Raw genomic sequence first — 20,990 nt, forward strand, 5'->3', positions numbered from 1 at the left:
GAGTGGGAGGGGCACCGGAATCATAACCAGGAGGTTGTGGGTTCGACTCGAGGAAGGATCACCACTGTTGTCTTTGCACCCTTAAGCAAGGCACTGAGCCCTACATGGACTTACCCAATTGTCACATCAAAGATGTTGCTACCGACCGAACTTGAGACAGCCATATCACCGAAGCCTTTTTTGGCAACTATCACACTGGTAATTAAGTCCGGGATGCTCGTACCAGCAGCTATGAACGTCAAACCCATGATCTGAAAAGAAAACACAAATGAAATTGTGAGAAAAAAAGTTAGAAAACCTCGAAAACTCATTCTAATAAAACTTAAGTCAGCTTATTATTGTGTCATCCATAAAGAAAGGACCAGCCTGACTTGGCTTAAGAGACGCTCTTTACTTCCAAATTCCCAATCTCTAATGCCAAGCACCTGACGAGAAGGCAGTTTGTACCCTGATATTTAACGAGCTGGATGACGGTGCTTTCAAACGTTTTTGCTGAAGCACGTCACTGCAATAATTTTCGGATTTACAATTACCGAGCAAAACAGCCAGATTAACCAATAGGCCAAGATTATTCATCAATTAATACGATGCTTATTTTGTCAAAGGTAATTAGCATTGGTAGTCAAACCCGATAGGCTATTAGTTCTAAAAGGTTTTCAAAAAAATTTCCCTGGGTTAGTGGAGTTGTACGCTTTCTGGAAATTCAAGGGTTACGATATTTGTGTCCATTGTATTTACTAGTGGCTCAGGAAAATAGAAATACACAATACAGTTGCAGTTATTATGCATGCAAATTTGCTAAAACTTGGTACTTGTCTATCTGTCTACACAACTGCATTGTTGAATTCTAAATTGAGTGCGTATTTACACAATTAGAAATTTTCAAATTCGACTTAAATTTTCAAATATTTGCACAAAAGGAGTAGACCTTTAAAAAGCACATATTAGCAATGTCAGGCAACAGTGACCATGTAAACAAGCCCTTCGCTGCTATATTGAGTGCGTATTAATACACAATTAGAAATTTTCAAATTCAAGTTAAATTTTCAAATATTTGCACAAAAGGAGTAGACCTTTAAAAAGCACATATTAGCAACAGCAAGCCCTTTGCTGCTAGCAGCTCTGAGTCGTAGGCAATTGCTGACCTGGAGTATAGCTAACAGCTAAATCCCATTATTGTGCTTCCGTCCTAATCATGTAAATGTCGTTAAAACATCATTAGCAATTCGATCTTTATTTATGCTCTTGTCTGACATGATTGCAAATTAAGATTACTCTTGTACGAGTTGTTATTTCATGTGAATTAAACATAAAATGGCGGAAAAAAATTAACAGGATTAACCCACCATGTTTTGAAAGATGCAACATTATAATCAGCAACAAGTGATTCCAGATAATTTTAATAATAAGCCGAGCAAAATTCCGACCAATCTGAAGTCTGGTAGAATATGCCCTTCTACCTTATCGAGCCGGTGTGGATCGTAAACCCAATTTTTAACCCATTACAATCGTTCCCACGCACTTTCTAACAACCATTCAAACCATTGTCTGTTTCACAAAGTTTCTGAGCTGCACTGATTTTTTTCTCCATTTTACGCACAGTACGCACCTTACAACTGGTTAACTTTGTGGAGCAGAAAATGCATTGAATGTCTGCGTTAGGATTTTCAAAATGCATATTGTAGAAAATTGAGTCCGATGTTTACACCAGTTTGTGCAAAAGTAAAGGGCGTAAAACGGGTTCTATCAAGAAGACCGAATGAAAACTTTAATTCATTTTTTAATTTACTGTAAAACTGTAAAAAAATTAATTCTGCAAAAAAGATTTATTCTACCACATATAAATGACTGAAAAACAATTTCAAGTCTTCAATCCTAAAAAGTTGTAGAAAGTTGATGTGAAGATACCATGTGCAGCAGACTGAGGGAAAGTCGAGTCAATTCGATTATCTGTTAATGAGAAAAACAACCTGGTAGGACTGAATTGATTTCACCGTCAACAATGTCAGCACGTCCTTGCATAAGTCACCCTGCAGCCTAATTAATGCAATCAATACTGAATCAATAGACATCAGGTAAAAAGTAGTGAGTAAATGTTCGTAAACATATCCGTATCGAATACTCTGCTCAATGAAGGATGTTAGTGATTCACCCTCCTTGCGCTGGACCAGAATTCTATATCAGGTGAAGTTGTTCCGTCCCTGCTTGAAGTGGTTGCTGTTGCCCGCCAAGTGCCCTTGGCTAGACCATTTCATTTTTAAACAACTTTTAGGCCCTCCATTGGTTAATTGCAACTGTCCCACCAGACATCTCTGCAAAGCGTGTTTTTCATGCATTTTTGGCATTCTGCCCCCCCCCCCCATGACCTACAACCAAAAAGTTAGGTATAACCCTGCAGCATGCTCCTCTGAAGATGCCAGGAAACTTTTTGCATCAAACTGTGTTCACCATGGGTTTCCACATCGGAGTAGAAATTGATCAGACTAATGTATTGGCCAGATCTCAAATCTAGATTAATGGCCACATTAATTGGCTAGCCAAGTAATCTATCCCAATTAGACTGATATTAAGAAGGTCGAATATTCTTTGGCTGGATTGGCAATAATAGCTGTTGACGATATATTGGATATCCACAGAAAATCTCTCGACCCCCGTCCGTAAGTGGGCAGTATTGAGTCTTGCCGCGGCATGAACTAATAGGAATCAATCACAATATTTCTGGCTCGTCCAGGGTGTGATATTGGACCATTGATTCCCGACAATAGAAAGCTGTCGATTTATTGCAAAACGGTACAGCATACAGTCCAAATCACAATAGATATCCGTTCGGCTTTGCATCAGTTACGCACAGCGTAGGTGTGTGCCAGTGGTGCGCCTGAGTGATAGGCTTATCGCTACATGTTTCGCGTAGGTTGCGAGTGTGATGCGCGACTTACTTGCGACGTATGCGCTGGGTAGTTAGTCAGTGTCATGCTTCTGAAGCGTGACTGATGCAATTCAATGGATGTCAATTATGATTTGGACAGTACTAGCAATCGGGGAACTTTCACACAACAGTTTCTTGTACATCAATGACTTATATGTCTATGTGTCTAACAATATAAAGGGCACCTTTGGGGAGTTCAAAGAAAATCTGCTCATAGCTGTTTTATTGCTCATTCAAGATGTGATAGGACCGCCGATGCCCGGTAAAATTGAGGTAAAGCACTTTCCACTGATCTGATTTGGTAAAAAGTGCTAAATAAGAGTCGCTGCCGTTACTTATTATGACACAGTACTTACATCATCTTCAATTCCTGCCGTCTTTCCCACCGTGTTTGCCCACCACACCATCAGGAAGGAGAACCCGCCAATCCACAATATCGAGCCGAGAAACGAGATAGGGAATAACTTCCGCATATGCTAAAATGAAATAAGGAAATATACATTAAAAAGATATATACTGTAATAGAACCTCTCTATTAAGGACACCCTTGGGACTGACGAGTGCTGTCCTTTATAGAGAGGTGTCCTGATTAAAGAGGTCAAATTGAATGGAACCAACCAATTTGGGACCAAACCTAGTGTCCTTAATTGAGAGGTTGTCCTTAATGGAGTGGTGTCCGCTAAGGGAGGTTCCACTGTAATGTCAAGGGCTTTGGTCTGATAAACTGAGTGTAGTCAGGTATATTATCATCTTGCCCATCAAGGTTTTCACATCTCCTTTAGTTTATATTTTCAGAATGACCTCATATAGAACATTGCTTAGGAAGTATCGCCCAGTGTGACGTCATAACCGGCATGTTAACGTCACCTAGAAATGATGAAGTCATGCCTAAAACCGAGACGATGTCACGTCATGCAAACATGAAAGAGTGACTTACATCTTGACATGCAAGTCACCTGCGCAATTGAACTGCATCAGATTTGTGAGGTACATATATTTGTCCTCAATATTCTTGTAGCGCATGACAGAGCTTGTCTTCCTGAAGGAGTATTCTGGATGTCTTCAACAAGAGCAATCTGACAGTGTATAACACAAGGCCTACTGTGAGATGTGAGAGACCCCTATTGGCGGCTTTGTGTAACTTTATCTGCTGCCTATATTTTCCCTTTAAGGTTTTATCCATTCATAACCAAGATCGATATGTAACCAGGTGCGTCCCTGCTCGATAAATTCAAAATAATTGAAGCAGACACTTCCCTTTTTTATTTTTCAAAACTGACCAATGAAAGGTCAGCAGTGGTCATCTTCTAATCACATAAACCATTAAAACTGTCAAGAACCTGTTCAAACCGTTCCAACTAATGGATTCAGAGTTTTAATTTCCTTTACGGATGTCACATCTGGCTAGATAAACAAACGATAGAGCAACCGCCGTTATAATCGATTTTCATAGTCAAACAGCCAGGGGCCATTGTGCTCACCGTAAAGATATTTGGTGGTTAAGAATTCATGCTGGTTTAAAGAAACATGCTATAGTATATAGTCAAATGGAAAGTTTATGCCGTTCAACCTCTATGACCTGGTGGCCAAATCGAGTATAAGATTGAACAGAAATTCGGCAGCAGAGGTTAACTTGTAGAAACTGCCATCTCGACTGTCCTGAATACATTCTACTCTTTAGTAAGCATTTAATTAAGTCAAGAATCAAATTGGACCGAAATTCATTGTCAGAGGTCACCTGACCTGAGGGGTCCTGCGTATACAAAGTTTCAAGTTCATAGGTCTAGCGGTTAAAAAACGTGCCACTGTTTTTGAAACAGGGTACAGACAATGACGACGGACGACGGACACTGCGGTGTTGTATAGACTCCCCTACGGTGAGCCAATAAAAGGTGAGCTGAATTTATCGTGATGGTCACAGGAAATAAGATATTCATCCTGGATGATAACATCCAATCAATATGGGTTGTCCTTTTAACTGCAATACTTTATTGACACGGTTCTCATCATTTTGTTTTCAAGAATCGTGTTAATGACCCTACACTTCCAAGCGATTTTAGATGAGTTAAACATGTTAAAGTGAAAGTGGTCTAGTTTAAGTACAGGCAGTCTTCTATTAGTCAAGTGCAAAGTCTTAGATTACTGGTAGTTCAAGTGCAAGCTGAGTCTTAGATAGTTCAAGTGCAAGCAGTCTCAGATTACTGACTCTGGCACAGGCTCTGGTACTTCACAGTGGAAGCAGTCTCAGATTACGGGTAGTTCAAGTGCAAGCAGTCTTAGGCTCTGGTACTTCACAGTGGAAGCAGTCGCAGATTACTGGTAGTTCAAGTGCAAGCTGAGTCTTAGATAGTTCAAGTGCGAGCAGTCTCAGATTACTGACTCTGGTACAGGCTCTGGTACTTCACAGTGGAAGCAGTCTCAGATTACTGGTAGTTCAAGTGCAAGCAGTCTTAGGCTCTGGTACTTCACAGTGGAAGCATGCAGTCTCAGATTACTGGTAGTTCAAGTGCATGCAGTCTTAGACTGCTGGTTCAAGTGCAAGCAGTCTTAGGCTCTGGTACTTCACAGTGGAAGCAGTCTCAGATTACGGGTAGTTCAAGTGCAAGCATGCAGTCTTAGACTCTGGTACTTCACAATGGAAGCAGTCTCAGATTACTGGTAGTTCAAGTGCAAGCAGTCTTAGACTCTGGTACTTCACAGTGGAAGCAGTCTCAGATTACTGGTAGTTCAAGTGCAAGCAGTTTGTGACTCTGGTACTTTACAGTGGAAGCAGTCTCAGATTACTGGTAGTTCAAGTGCAAGCAGTCTTAGGCTCTGGTACTTCACAGTGGAAGCAGTCTCAGATTACTGGTAGTTCAAGTGCAAGCATTCTTAGGCTCTGGTACTTCACAGTGGAAGCAGTCTCAGATTACTGGTAGTTCAAGTGCAAGCAGTCTAAGGCTCTGGTACTTTACAGTGGAAGCAGTCTCAGATTACTGGTAGTTCAAGTGCAAGCAGTCTAAGGCTCTGGTACTTCACAATGGAAGCAGTCTCAGATTACTGATAGTTCAAGTGCAAGCAGTAGGCTCTGGTACTTCACAGTGGAAGCAGTCTCAGATTACAGGTAGTTCAAGTGCAAGCAGTCTTAGGCTCTGGTACTTCACAGTGGAAGCAGTGTCAGATTACTGGTAGTTCAAGTGCAAGCAAACTTAGGCTGCTGGTTCAAGTTCATCGGGAACTAACCTACAGATAGACTTTGACGACTTACCGGTTTTCGAACATCAGGAAGTGTTAACCACAATGGAAAGAAAAGTGGAGCAAGTAAAATGTATGTGACACGCTTCTTCCATGTTTTTGGCCAACTCATATCAAGTGGTTCCTCGTCATCTGATAGATCTGGTGGTTTCTGAAGAACATGAGAAATGAGATGTTAAGAGCTTTCAGCTTTGAAATAAACGCAAATTTGGCCATCTTCAGGTGACTAGTGTATACAGTAGGGCCCTTGGTCATGTCAGACTTAGCACTAAATGTATATCCCTCATACAAGCGTGAATCATTTTGACCTACTGAGAGATGTGAGAGACCCCTACTGGCAACTTTGTGTAACTTTATCTTGCCTGCCTAGTATAAAGTTTCAAGTTCATAGCTCTGGCGGTTAAGAAACGTGCCACTGTTTTTGAAACAGCTAGGGTACAGACAATGACGACTAAATATGTTATTTAGTTGGAAATGTGGTGAGTTTTTTTCACGAACGCGTTATTTGAAAATGTCACTTCAGTTATTAGAAAAGTTAGTAAGCAACACTAAAGGTGAATTTTTGAGAATTTTGGGGAAAAAACCCATTTTAGGACGTTGGATATGCACCACAATCGAATGGCAGAAGTTTTCCTCAAAATATCCCCAGTTGGTGCTTATTTGTATTGACTCAAAAACCCTAAAAGTGAATACATCACTAATCTGAACTCATTACAATGAATACATGACTATTTTAAACTTGTTACAATGAATACATGACCATCACTAATTCGAACTTGTACGCAAAGCAAAATACAACCAAAATATTTGACTAAAGCACAATGTTTGTAATTATTTAACTGTCCACACCAGTGCAACAAGCAATCCGAATTTTTGTGCATTTATATGATGAACATGCCAAATATCAAAGCAGACGTGTACCGACATGATAGTGTTTTATGAATACACATTATGGACTGTAAATACAATGAATTCATTATGAGGGCTGTTTGAAAAATGGTCACATTATATAACAATTAAATTTAGGCACACTTCCCATTTCGGGAAATACTTCGAACGTGCTTTCTGGAGAGGAAGTAATTTACTAATTATGAATACAATTTATGATTTATGAATACATGTGAATGAAATCCTATATGGAATCAGACCTAAAGCCATAGTTTTTTAATGGATTTGTCAATTTTTTCCATCAAGTAATCCACTTTTTGAAATCCATTCTGGAAGGCAAAGGTTTATATTATTTGGACAAGCAAGTTACTCATCATGCGGGCAGGTTTGATAAAGCTATAGAATGTATAGATGGGGATTATAAGACCTGCAAAAGACCATTTGCTATTTATAAAATGACTTTTAAAAAAATAAACATTTAAAGAAAATCCTCTGGCTTTCGAACTTCAAATATCAAATAGAAAAGGATTATTGCAAAAAAACCTGTAAATGTGCAAGGATTTGAAATGAGGTAGAGTTGGCTTTTGTGAAATGTAAATATGATATTCATGTTCTGTGGTCTGACGGCTTCTGAAAAAACGGGGCATCCATTAAGTTCATGCACACAATCGACCGAAATAAGTGTGTATGATCTTATTGGACGTTCCCTCGTCATACTCACCCAAGATGGCCGCCGCATGGCCATGCGACCGACATACGGACTTCCCTTCGATAATGGCAAATGAAGGGAATGGAGAGAGGCTGCGGCAAAGGAAGAAAGGGCAGAGGGACCCTGCAGGAAAAAGGGGACAGTCAAGAGAAAAAAGAACAAACGAAATTGTAGGATATGACTTATGCTTAAAATTAGTTAGGATAACTCAAATTAATTGAACAAATCACCAATAAATGCTTTGTCCTGAATAAACTCTAGTTTCACTGACGTAAGACCTTTTCTGAAGCGATCGGCAGGAGTTGGAACAAAATGTTGTGAATTGCTGTAAGGTGAAGTGGTACAATTATATTTGTACATCCACATTGTTTTCTGCAGTGTACGGGCTATAATTGTATCACTTTACCTTATTCATTTCATCGAATCGAGTCAGGCAAATGCCTGCTTCTGCTAAACACTGCTTCTTCTCGCAAGACCAACAACACAATGGCCTAAGCATGCAATCCATTGTCTCATGGGAAATGTTCCTTCCTCTAAGTGTTTGACATGCAAAACTAGAGACATAAAAGATTTCTCTAATGACTATCGTTTGTAGCGTGACAAACATCATGCAGCAACGACAACAACAGTTCGACGTAGAAGACTGCGGACAACATAGAGATTTCGTATCAACATCTACAAAAAAAAGGATTGGCAGAACTTGCAACAGAATAAATGCCTGTTAATGGCTCATTTCATGTTTTGTAAGAGCTAATCAGAGGTAATTGCCAATGCGTGTTTAGTATTCTCTGTTAAGTGACAACGTGGTTGTCTCAACGATGGTTTTGATATACCACTGACGAAAGCATTAGACTGCAGTGTATTTATCACTGTATCATCTCATATCTCAAGTATGTCGTTAACCCTCTAGTTCCCGAAGTTGCTCGGTTTTCAAATTCACCCAAGGTAGGACATGCCCTAGGACAGGATAGGAGATGCCATCCGGTGTTTTTGGTGTTGGACATGGAATGCGGGAACACTGTTAACCAGGACAATAATACCTGGGACTTGGTCCATACCTACGTTTCCCAGAATCCATGTGTCCCAGTACCTATCTGTTCCAGTACCTATATGGTACTGGGACACATAAGTACCAGGATGTATTATAGGTACTGGGAAACATAGGCACGACCCCCTTTAGGACTCTCGAACTTTGATATTTGAAAAAGTTCTCGAATCTGGCCCAGAGCTTCAGCATTTAGAATTTCCTGTCGTCTTTATGTGGAGAAATCACTAATCAATAACGTATTGCGAGAAGTCTGGGCTACATTGGAAACATTAGCGTATGCTAAGGTTTAGTGGTTAGTTAGTTAGATGAGAAAATTTTATGAAAATCGATCACTGTGGCCCCGAAGCAATGACTGAATCGTTTCCTTAATGGATGTCATAAGCTACCGGTAAATGCTGTCAACATTTTTCAGGTTAATAGTGTTAAGTAGAAAAACACGTCCCGTTAAAATTTGCCGTCAGGGGGTCAACTAGCTGTTGTAAGTTGAAATGGACAAAGAATGCACTCGTTGACATGTTGATTCCCTCTGGACATGACAGGACGATCGAGTGACTTTCAGTGTTGGCCGCCATCTTTCCCATAGCGACATCATTATCAAACAAGATTTCATCAAACTCGCTGGGAAATCTCCAGACGTGAGGGTCATGTGATTGTCTTGTGTATGCTCTTACCCCGGAAAAGTTTTTTTGGCCTGCTCTGGTGACATTTCGAAGCACGGATCCAGAAACTTGGGAGAGGGAGAGATCCACCCGTCTCTCCCTTGGAATAAAATTGACATTTAAGTGTGTTTCCCAGGCATATGAGGGCCTAAATTAGAAGTACAATGTACTCACTTGCTTCTTGTGGAGAGGTGCTATGAAAAATCATTACTGTTGGCCAAAAGGGGGGCCAATTCTGATTTGCCACCCTCCAAGTCCCCAACCTCAACTCTAACTGGACCTAAATGAATGTCAACGAATAAAAATCTATCTCATCACTTATGATCAATCAATGGAATCCACGACTAGAGAACAGTTTGATTCAGGGTGAAACAGTACATCAGTTGTTGGGTGGTGGGTGGCTCTTTAAGGTTTTTTGCCTACATCTATGACAATTTAGCAGATGATTGGTGATTTCCTCCGAAAATGTTCGTGCTCAACAAAACGATTAACGTCAAATATATTATAATCAGACGTCCCAAGTTGACTTTCAGCGGACATTTGTAGTGGCTAATATCAACAGCAGAACGTTGTGTAAAGTGCTGATTATGACACTGACCAAATAGTCATTTCAGAAACACGCCAAACAAATGTTGACTTTTATATCCTAAGAGGGGTTTCCATCATTTCTAGTGACATTAGTCTGGGAACGGGAGCATGGTTGTATAGTGACAGGGGCAAATCTAGAATATTGGTAAGGGGGTTCATGATGTGATGACTAAAATTTCAAAAGGTAAGCTTTTTTGGGTGTCTGTGGCCAATAATTAGCATCTCAGAGAACAAATTGAACAATCATATATCGGAAAGAAAATTCTTCATCGAAAGTGCAGCAGCTGGAGCCCACACCCATCCTTGTGGAAGATCATATTTATTTGAATTACCTACTTAAAACAATGGCTATTGCCTACATAAAATGATGGCCACTAATGACGACAATGTTCCTCAGGCTACTGCCACCTCAGAGAGCAGATGTACCCAACGCCAAGAGCTTGTGAAAGCGTCAAAACCACAACAGTAAAATTTTTAATTTGATAGATGAGGAGTGTGTTGCTTCATTGCTATTTGCTTTTAAAACTGTACCGTAATTATTCAACTGAACAGTAAACAAAGGTGTGATTACATTTTGGTGTGCTGTTCTTCGAACTGAACAAAAAGTTTATAAAAAAATACTGGATCTATTGAATATAGTCCTTGATCTTCCACAAGCAGCCACCTTCCCTGAACTGAACCTGTTTTCATTTCATTAGATCCATAAGTTATCACCCAACATTCAATTATCGTCTTTCACAGACCTCATCAATCACATGCGGTTGGTCGGTAGTCCTCAGGTATGCGGGCGGACTCCTGCATTCTTGGGCTTCATTAGTATTCTTTGAAAGCGCTCGCTATTTAATCAAGCAACCAATTTTGTGCTTCATCAAAATTTCTTGGAATGTGTGCTGGGTAGGGAAACATCGTCACAGTTACCGAATCTGGGAGGTGAGAAAGAGCCAAAGAGTGGCCAAATTTATGTAAACCTTGTTCCCAATTAGAGTCATGGGTTAAAAGTTTCGAACAGATCTCCTGAGCAATGCAACCTGATGCATTTTCCTAAATGTCAACCTCTAGATTAGAGTTCTTTAGTACCTTCTCAGCAACAACTTGACGTATGACACTAAAATAGACCTTTTTTCTCATGAAAAATGGCTAAAATCTACACAATGAAGAAGCCCAGGTTAAAGATGAATCAATGAAATATATCGGTGATATTTCTGTCCAAGTCGTTTCAATTATTCAGTTTTATTGGAATTCAATGATTTTTATCAAAATGTCATGCCAAAAATAATTTCTAAAGCAGACGTCACTAAAGTTTTGAAATATATCATTCATTTCTAGATCTAGGAACGTTTTCTTGTTTACAGAGGGACCCTGGTAAGATGCATTTGTTTTGAATACAGCATGTGCATGCAACATGTACACATGGTGGCCAAAAATGCATACAGCCTTATTTTCTCAGTTTTGAAAACTATCTCAACGCAGCGTCCAGCTTTATGTGTTTATTGTTTGTCAATTTGTCTTGAGTTTAATTTTGATTTTGGTGCCTACACAACAAGTGCTAGCTGGCACTGACTTTTTTATATATACCCCAGTTTCACTGACCTAAGACCACTTCGATTGGTGAAACTAAAGTACGTGTATATGAACTGACAAAAGGAACCAAAAGATATATACATAAGGTAAAGTGATACAATTATAGCCCCGACAGTGTTGAAAAGGTCTGGTGGTACACATCAATGTACACTAAGGCTATAACTGTACCAGGGCTTTAATTCATTGTACCACCTTACCTTACCAATGAAAATGTTATCATCAAACATGACATCGGTACTTAGCGACTGTCATAGCCCAATCAGTAATTACCCCACCCCCTGCAGCTGTTTGCTCTCTTGTTCATGGGATGTCACCAAGAGGACCTAATGACATTACAAAAGGCTTTGATAAGGTCATGATGAGATCAACGATTGATTATACCTCATCAATAATTTACGCTGTAAAAAATTTAAAGCGATAACATTATGAAATAGTAATGTTCTTTCATAACGCCCTAGATACTGCTGTCATAAGGACAGCCAGAAAATTCGTTCGGCGGAGCTAGCAAAAAACTGGTTTTGCACCACCTTGGATGACGACCAGAAGATTCTTTTTTTAGACATGTAGAGTGAAACAGGTCAGACCAATGACTACATAGGGTCATATAAAAGTCTCAATTTAGCTGTAATCACAGTAACAGCAGTTCGTAGAAGGCGTCCCAGCTGGTAGGTCCAAGGGTACCACCATTTTGGCGAGAATATTAAATCCTAAAGCTATTACAATGAAGAACTCCTTCAAAATTAAGACAATTTATGCTCCTGTAAAAACTGGGAGGCTGCTCTCTGGAAAACAAAGAACATAGACTCCCACGCTTAAAACTGGCATTCACTTCGTTTTGAAAGTGTTCTAATTTCTTTGCGAGTTTCAACTTCTAACCAAAATGGTTGTAATGTACCTGTGGCACCTATGGAAGAAAATAGGGTTCAAACATGGGACACAGTGAAAAGCACTGTTTTGAACACCTATAATTTCAACACATACATGTAACAAGTACAGCAAAGTAACTTATCAACCATTAATGTACATGTACAGTATTGGTAGACTGAGAAGCGTTCGATATACACATTAATTTATTTAAAGAGGTACACCGTTCGTTATTGCTGGTGGTCCAGGAAAATAGAAATGCACTTATACACAATGTCGTAGTGCAATCACTATACATACAAATTTGCTGATATTTGTTACTGATAGCGCTTATATACATGTCTACACAACGGCGATGCTGAAATTTATATATAGTCTGCATCAACGCAATTGGAAATTTTCAAAATTCAATTTCAAATTTCAAATTTTTAATGAATCGTGTAGGCCTTTAAAGAGGATAGTGTACTATAAACGAGTCCGAACCTTAGAAGTTTGCTCGCTTGCTCGGGGTGAAGGATTCATGCACTAACACTGCTAAGTGAAAGATTGAGTGAAGTGTTTCTTCAAAGTGTTTCTAAAATGGTATCTGAAAGAAGATTAGGTAAACCTTATAGTTCGAAAAGCCAAAATATTATGCATTTTATGCCAAAAGAGTGACTATACATTTAACATGTTTAAGAAGAAAACACTAAGGTTTCTTGATGAGTTAAGTCTTTGAGGTGACTACATGGTAGACAACAGGGCTCCCAAGAAAGAATGAGACTAAAATTCCAGAGAGAAATTAGGCAGAATTTGTGTTAGAAACATTTGTGATAGAAACCAGGCAGAATTTGAGGTAGAACATTTTGAGATAGAAAGTTCTCTTCTTCTGTTTTATTGTCAGTTCACTAAGCTCTAAACAGTTCAAAACCCCTTCAGTGACCGAACTGACTTCCTTACAGCTTTTTCAAGTTGATGGTACAGTTAGTACAGACAGCAACTAAGACGTACAGAGACTTTAAGTTGACAATATTATAACACCTGGAAAACTAACAGTAGACGAAAAGCTGATTAGTTGGAAAACAAAGGTTAAAGTGTGTTGCTCACAAGCAACTAAATCAAAGGCAAATCAACAAACTTAATCAGCTCTCTTTGAATCAAATTGGCAGAATGTTTATCATGGGATAGACGCAGAAGCTGTAACTAGCTGTTTTTCTCTAGTGTTGCTAGACAGCAACAAAATGCACAAAAGTTGACGATGCTGATCGCAGAGATATGGCAAAAAATGTAAATTGTAAAAATGTTAATATCTGTGTCTTTCTCACGATAAACCATACGCTAATTTGACTTCAAATCAATGGCAACTGCTGCTTTGCACTGAGTTGCTGTCTTGTTGCCCTTGATTTAGTTGCTTGCCTCCAGCAGGCTTTAGAGAACAAAAAAACATTGAAAAGGAGCTTTGGGAGCCCTGCGATGGTGTGGAAATGTCGTCACGTACCCCTGGTGGTGTCTCGCTCAGCGATGAGGGGGTCTCCAGCAAAACCAGCGCTGGTGTCACCTGTTAAAAGATCTTCTTTATTAGTAACTAAGAAATCTTTTCGGTGCCTGAGAAAGTGTACATTTTACATCTAAGTCTATGATAACATTTTAGTGCATGCCCTATGTTATTTTTGAATCAGCCTGCAATCACTGTACATATGGTTGTCTCCTCAAAGGTTGCTGAAATAGGGGTGTCTGCATTACCCCGGCCTTGTAGGCTATCGCGCTGCTCTCAGCTAACACGTTTCATGAAAAAAGCAAGAGACCAAAAGCTAAAACTATTCTCCATGGAAAAGGACACTGAAAAGGTTCAAGAAATTAAATCAGCATAGAATGTGACAGATGAACGATGATTGAAAGATGGGTTGAAAGAAAGCTAGCTAAGAGGAAAGGAGAAAAGCTCACTCCAAGAGGGAAGGAGAAATGCTCATGCAAGGAAAACCCTAAATAATTTGTTTGTTGAAGTAACCCAAGACAAGACTTTTGTCACAGGACATGGAAATTTTGTCACCAGAAAAGAGATCCGTAGGTCAACAATTTAGTAGAAAGATATGGCTTAAAGGGAGACCATAGGCAGGAACCAGGTCAGTCAGATTAAGCTAAATTTTGTCACCAGAAAACAGATCCGTAGGTCAACAATTTAGAAGAAAGATATGGCTTAAAGGGAGACATAGGCAGGAACCAGGTCAGTCAGATTAAGCTACACAAAGTCGCTAATAGGGGTCACTCCTATCTCACAGTAGGCTGTTATCAAAACTGTTCAAGTTCAAGATATTTATCACCGAGTAAAACATGACCCAGACCCCTAACTGTGCATGTTAGTTACATGAAGACCTACAAATTGATCCCCTACATGTAGTTCCTGCTTACAGCTCCCCTTTAAGTGTTAGGAGGGATTGGGTTACTTAACGAGCAATTATTTAAGGCTGGCCCAATCTGTGTCCGTGTCCACAGCCAGTATTGATGGAACTACACATGACTACTACAGAAAATGTTAAATACTCTAGTTTTGCCGATCAAAGACCGTTTCTGTGAATAATCATGAAATGGATGATATGACGCACATGGTCATTTGATGTCAATTAGATGTCTTTTTGATGTAATTTTGTTCAACTTGGATAGAAAATGGGTTGGCAAGACCAAGTGGTAAGATGGTTAGGTGGTCATGGCACTGTGTTCCTGCTTTGGCCATTGTGTCCACTTTGCAGTAGTCAACTGAGTGGTCTTAGATCGGAGAAACTAGAGTTTTTCATGGTATGCATGTAAGAGCTTGAGATATCAAAATATTCTTGTATATGGTTTTAATGTTGGTGAGAGTGCAGCAAATGACGAACAGCTAAAATGTGACATGCTCTGGCAAAATTAGGCAGTCGGGGTCAGAGATAGGCACGGGCCGATTGTGCACAAAATTGCACTTAAAATGATCAAATTTGTCAGGCGCTTGAGAATTGATCAGATAGGCACTTCAGACACCAGATCTTCTCTTGCCAAAAAAACCTCATCTGAATATTAGTCACTCAATGAGAAAACCATTAGCAAAATCCCCTTATCTAATCTATTCCTCAACTCTAATTCAAGCAGCTTTTAAGAAACAACTTGGTAAGTTCTTTAAAAAAATCATTTTCCTGAAGAAAACATTTTTTTGAAAAGAATAAATATTCTCACTTTTTTCCATATGTGACAACGCCTCTTATTTTTCCCGGGGCACGTCACAAATAACAAGGCAGCTGACTCCACAAATACACACACACTGCAATCATCAAAAGCAATGGCCAGTGCAACACGGATGGTGATTATGTAACTTAAGCACGTTCCACCACCAAATGATTGAGTGATGACCGTTAACACATTCACATGCCCACAAGCCAGGCTAAAGTGTGTATGCAAACTGACATTAGTGTCTATATAGACTGTCCTTTTATCAAACACTGGGTGAAAGGCACTCAAGATTTCCATATGATGTATTGCTAAAATGCATTACTGACCACTTGTCCTGGATACCCATCCAAAAGGGACGGCCTTTAAACTTGTGAAATTGTTGATGACAATCAGCATATTCATGATATGATAAAAGGTGTAACCTCTTCCAGGCAAAATCTGGCTTAGCTAGTCACACAAATGTAAATTTAATGGTTCCAAGAAAAAAAACAACCAAAAAGAAGGATAGCACCAGTTACCTTGGTCATCCTTTAATACAAACCACAAGTACCAGAAAACTTGCTGCCAATATAACAAGAGTTATATTAGTAGCAATAAAACACTGATATTCTTTATAAAACGTTGCGTACCTTTCCGCCCTCTTCCAACGACTCCACTGACTTTGTATCTAACTTCTCCGATTTTTCATTAGTGGCACTCGACGGCGGTGTCTGATCCATTGTCGGCGTATCCTGTCTCACGATGTGCGGCTGCACGCGCCGGGGGACGGCTTTGGTCGTATTCTCCTGATCCCCCATCTCCTCCACGCATTCCAACATTGTAATCGTCGTCTGCCGACTCGACTGGCGCGACGTTGAATCTTGTGAATGCAAATCGCCGTTTGAAATGGCGGAAATTTTCCCGTTAGACATGCTATTTGTCACACTGTTTGTATCGCTCGTTATTTCCAAAACCTGCGTTCCTTCCACGTGATTTACCTGATCGAACTGGAAGCTTGGATTCTGGTACGAATTCGAAGAGTTCAGCTCCCCGCCCCCAGCAGTATTATTATTTTGATTCTGTTGCATTGTACTGTTGTGATTGTCAGCATTTATAGGGATCTTCTTCAGTGAGGCCACCGCTCGAAGCTGCAATGCTTTCTCATGGACACGTGCTGAAACAGAAAAAGTGTTTTGAATTGAGGGAATCTATTTCTTATAACCTGAGAACAGAATGTGACTGAGGACACTGTTTGGCTGCTTTTCGGCAAATTTAAATTGCTCCTTTGTGGGGCGTTTACATTTTCTGACATTTGGCGCATTTCAAAGAAGGCATCAAGAAGCAAGAAAGAAGAGACGATCGATGGAGATCGAAAATTTTCATAGATCAGATCAGAATGCCCCCTGGGTAATTATCTGGACGACAACAAGACAGTGTCATTACAAAAAGAAGAATTAAGTGACAGCCTACATGCTAATGAAATGTACACCTCCGTGGAGATCCACAGTGGCATTGTGTCCATGGAAACAACTAATAACAAGTGGTTCCTTGTTTCTTGTGAGGGTTGGTTAAGATCAAGGGGCATTCAGTAGGGATGGGAATACTAACACTTCAAGGTGTCATGGTCTAATTAATAGCTTGTCATCAGCGACGCATAACTCCACTCTGCCCAAAGTGAAGTCCACATTTGTGACTCGCTCTACCAAAACTAGGCGCTTGTCGCATCTGAACTCGACAGGTTGATACGGACTTGTTGTTCATTTCCCTATTGTAGACCTTTTGTAAAATCTATTACAAACTGATTTGGTCACATTTCACAAAAGGTCTACAATAGGGAAATGAACAACAAGTCCGTAACAACCTGTCAAGTTCAGATGCGACAAGTGCCTAGTTTTGGTAGAGCGGGTCACATTTTTTCCTTCAATGGTGTAGTATTAAGAAAGAGCCACTTATATATAACTGGGAGGCTGTGGGTGCAGACTACCCAGTTTGACTTCGTGGAGACCAATTGGGCAAGTCATCTTTTGAAGCAAAATAACGCCTTTCTCACTGAACCTTGATAAGGCGTTTGTGAAGATGTAGCTGTTTTTTTACTGATGAACATCAATAAACACCAAGCGACCATATTATTTACAAACTTTTTCGATAAACAGTCATTCATCACTTTCTTCTTAAACGGCAAAGTAGACGATGTTTTCTCCCGTCACCTAGCAACAAATTACTGGTCGTCCGTGTCACCAGCGAGCATTTCGTGAAACTTGATGACAAACCATTCAAGACCGCCCTCTTCCACCATAAAGTATTGCGTGGTCACCATGGCAATGAAAACATTATTGACGAATACTGATCGAAGGCGGTGAATTGATCGAAGTCGCAGCGTGCAGGACTTCATTAAAAAACCAACAAGCCAGTTTATCAATACCTGGGATCGATATCCTTGTTGGACGCTCCCGTCGCGGTGACAGGGATGCCGTTTCCTGACAATTGTCAACAGTCTTTGCTGATGAATCAGAGCATGCTATGTAGTCCATCTCAATATCAACATGTCTCAACATCAGCAGACTATAGAAGATTCTCGACCCATCCCTCGTTAACCCTTCAACGACCAATTGCTGCTGACGTTTACTACATGCACATTTTGAATTCGTAGAGGCCAATTGGGCAAGTCATTACGAATTTGTTTCGTGTGTATCTTTCAACAAACACAGAGCTGGACATAAGCATACATGTCACCTTCAAATACATAAAACTGGATACAACTGACTGTAAACTGAAAAGCGAGTTACTTCAGAACTAAAAGTTTTCAGTCGTTACTCATAATTTGTGAGTTTTGCAAAACCTAAATAATGTCTTACCATCAGTTAGAGGATCTATCGTGTGTATCATAAGTTGAAGGACGCCATGTCGAAACCGCCCACTTCCTGAGTGGAGAACTGGTAGACTACAACTTCGCTGAGGTCGCTGAAAAATTTAACAAAGAGAGTTAGGTTGGTATTGGTTTAAGGAAATGATACTGAGCCTCGTGACTGCAGTCCTTGGTTGCCTAATCATGACCGCTTGGGTTACTTGAAAATGCCTAAACCGGCGCAAACCAAGGGTTTTGGATGAAAAATAGACACCCGTCTTTCAATCTGACACTGTTATATGCCCAGAAGCATACTTCAAAATATACCCAAGAGCCCTTTGTTTCAACTCTGTTACTCAGACACAAAAACAAACTTGAAAATTGTGAAAATTTCAACTACTGTAATGCATTAACTATTGAAATCCAGCAGCAAATCTAACAATTAGTATACAATTTAGTGTTGCTTCCCGAATATTTCACGGTTGGTTATGAGTTTTCTCCTTGATTCGCATTTCAACCTTACGTGTCCTCATTAGAAGGCAGTGGAACTTCAGGACAGGGAAAGATGACTTAGAACATGATGATTTAATATAAAGTGATGATAATTTTCTCGAGTTAAATGAGGACAACAACTGTACATTCTGTATTGGCCGTGACAACAAAGTCACAACCTAGTCTCTACTATCCAACGTACAATGACATTTTTTTAACTATAACAGCGATGGATGCACATGGGAAGAACATTTAGTGAAAAAAATCATTATGTTAAAGTGGTCATAACTATGAAGAGTAGTACTACCATGGATCTGGTGATTAACAATTCTCCTGAACTGGGTATGTGGACCAGGAAAAAATTAATTTGGAGAATATTTGTCTAACCTCCCAGCCCCGGTGTCGCAACAGGCAGGTTTGTTAAAGAACAAAAATAGATTTTTTAAAACAATCTTTATTTGATAAATGAGCTATGTTCAGCAAAAGATAGATCTATCGAAAATCATTGTAACCTCTCCAGGCCATTTTCGTCAAAGCCATGGATCTTAGAATCATTATGATAGAAGTCGTTACGGAGACAATCGGAACACCATACAAGACTTCTGATATCATTGCTACTCTGTAATAAGAGATACCGGAGTTGCATAATCAACGATATTATCAACAACATGTGGTTGAAACGGTCACAACAACCACAAGGACAGTACCTGCGCCTTGGTCGCGCTTGTAAGAAAATCACGCCCAGAACTCAGAGGACACTGGTCAGAATCCATAGCAGCAAACATTTATCCGCTGGCTAGATACATTTTTGGCGGCGCTCAATTATCGAGACCACCCGTTCGGTCCTTGCCTCGACACCATGATAATTGGTCATGTAAAGACCCCATAACCACAGCTAATTACAAAGAGTGTGGCTTCATATTTGGCTGCTTCAACCAGAACTTTGCCACTCAACATGAAAACCATTCGACAAACAAAGACCATGGGTGATATGAATAAAGAGTAGTAAATGCTTTTATCTAAAACTCCATGTACATTTACACTTGGCCTTTCTATACAAAATTGAAGTAAAAGCATTTGCTAGCCTTTATTCATATCACCCAAGAGCATGACAGGTGGTAATAACACAGGTGAGGTCATTGCGAGGTCCTATATCATATTGTTAGTTAGATAATCCATGACAGCTTAACCATCTGCTGCACGAATGAGAAGAAGTTTTATGCAACAATCAAACCGACAATTTTCTAAGCAAGATAATCATATACCAGTCAAAAAGTTCTGTCCACGAAATCTCGTGCTAAGCCCTAAACAATGCAGTAGGATTTACAAAATTGGAAGCAGCATGTATTTTCTCAGTTTTCACTGTTTCTCGCTCTTGTGATACAAACAGGCTAATACCGTGGGAAAAGTCAACAAAAAAGTATGTGTTCAGCACACGATTCACTCTGTTCATGTGAACTGCGTTCATATAACTGACCAAGCAACTTAACCACTGTCCACTCGAGCAGCAATTCTAGCTCACTATCGTACATTCTTAATGACAGTGATAATTTGTGCTGATCCTTCCTATAATTCAGATCATTTCATGAAGGACACGACCTCCATTATTAGAAATGTAATCTGAGCAAAAGGATCAACTTGTTGTCAGAGCAATAAAATGGACGGATATTGCATGACAGGTCGCAGTGATCAGGCGTTTCACGGGGGTTTCCTCAAGTTAATTGCAAATGTGCCAGATGATGGTAATTTTATTCGTCTTTATATCCAGGGTCATCATTTTATTGGGTGTTGCTCTTTTTGTAACACCGAGTTCAAGGTAAGGAGAGAGCAGCCTTCGTGAGTAAACATGTTTGATGCGTATCAGAATTAAAATGGCTGTTTTGCTCATCCCTCACATGCAGTTTTGGTGAGACAACCCACACCTCCAGTTTGGCATCAATTCCTTAAACCATCAAAGGTATTTCAAAATCCTTATTTCTGAGAGTGTAGGAGGATAGTAG

General features: G+C 39.8%; 2 protein-coding genes across 4 annotated transcripts in view; one reads left to right on the forward strand and one right to left on the reverse strand.

Annotated features, from left to right (window-relative positions):
* LOC135482724 (integrator complex subunit 3-like) overlaps window positions 1–20,990 on the forward strand; it is a 414,475-nt gene that overhangs the window by 377,410 nt on the left and 16,075 nt on the right. The gene's annotated exons all lie outside the window — the stretch shown is intronic.
* LOC135483723 (sodium/potassium/calcium exchanger 2-like) overlaps window positions 1–20,990 on the reverse strand; it is a 35,452-nt gene that overhangs the window by 2,382 nt on the left and 12,080 nt on the right. For 2 of the 3 annotated variants that reach the window (XM_064764729.1, XM_064764728.1), the window contains 6 exons: window positions 18,509–18,614; window positions 16,304–16,827; window positions 7,770–7,880; window positions 6,174–6,311; window positions 3,283–3,402; window positions 115–251 (listed from right to left, as the gene is read on the reverse strand). In XM_064764729.1, the coding sequence (XP_064620799.1) occupies window positions 115–251; window positions 3,283–3,402; window positions 6,174–6,311; window positions 7,770–7,880; window positions 16,304–16,827; window positions 18,509–18,614 (1,136 nt within the window). The remainder of the gene's footprint in view (window positions 1–114; window positions 252–3,282; window positions 3,403–6,173; window positions 6,312–7,769; window positions 7,881–16,303; window positions 16,828–18,508; window positions 18,615–20,990) is intronic. The other variant, XM_064764730.1, reaches the window with a different exon arrangement.

Source organism: Lineus longissimus, chromosome 2 (genome assembly GCF_910592395.1).
Source record: "Lineus longissimus chromosome 2, tnLinLong1.2, whole genome shotgun sequence".
In the NCBI taxonomy this organism is placed as follows: domain Eukaryota; kingdom Metazoa; phylum Nemertea; class Pilidiophora; order Heteronemertea; family Lineidae; genus Lineus; species Lineus longissimus.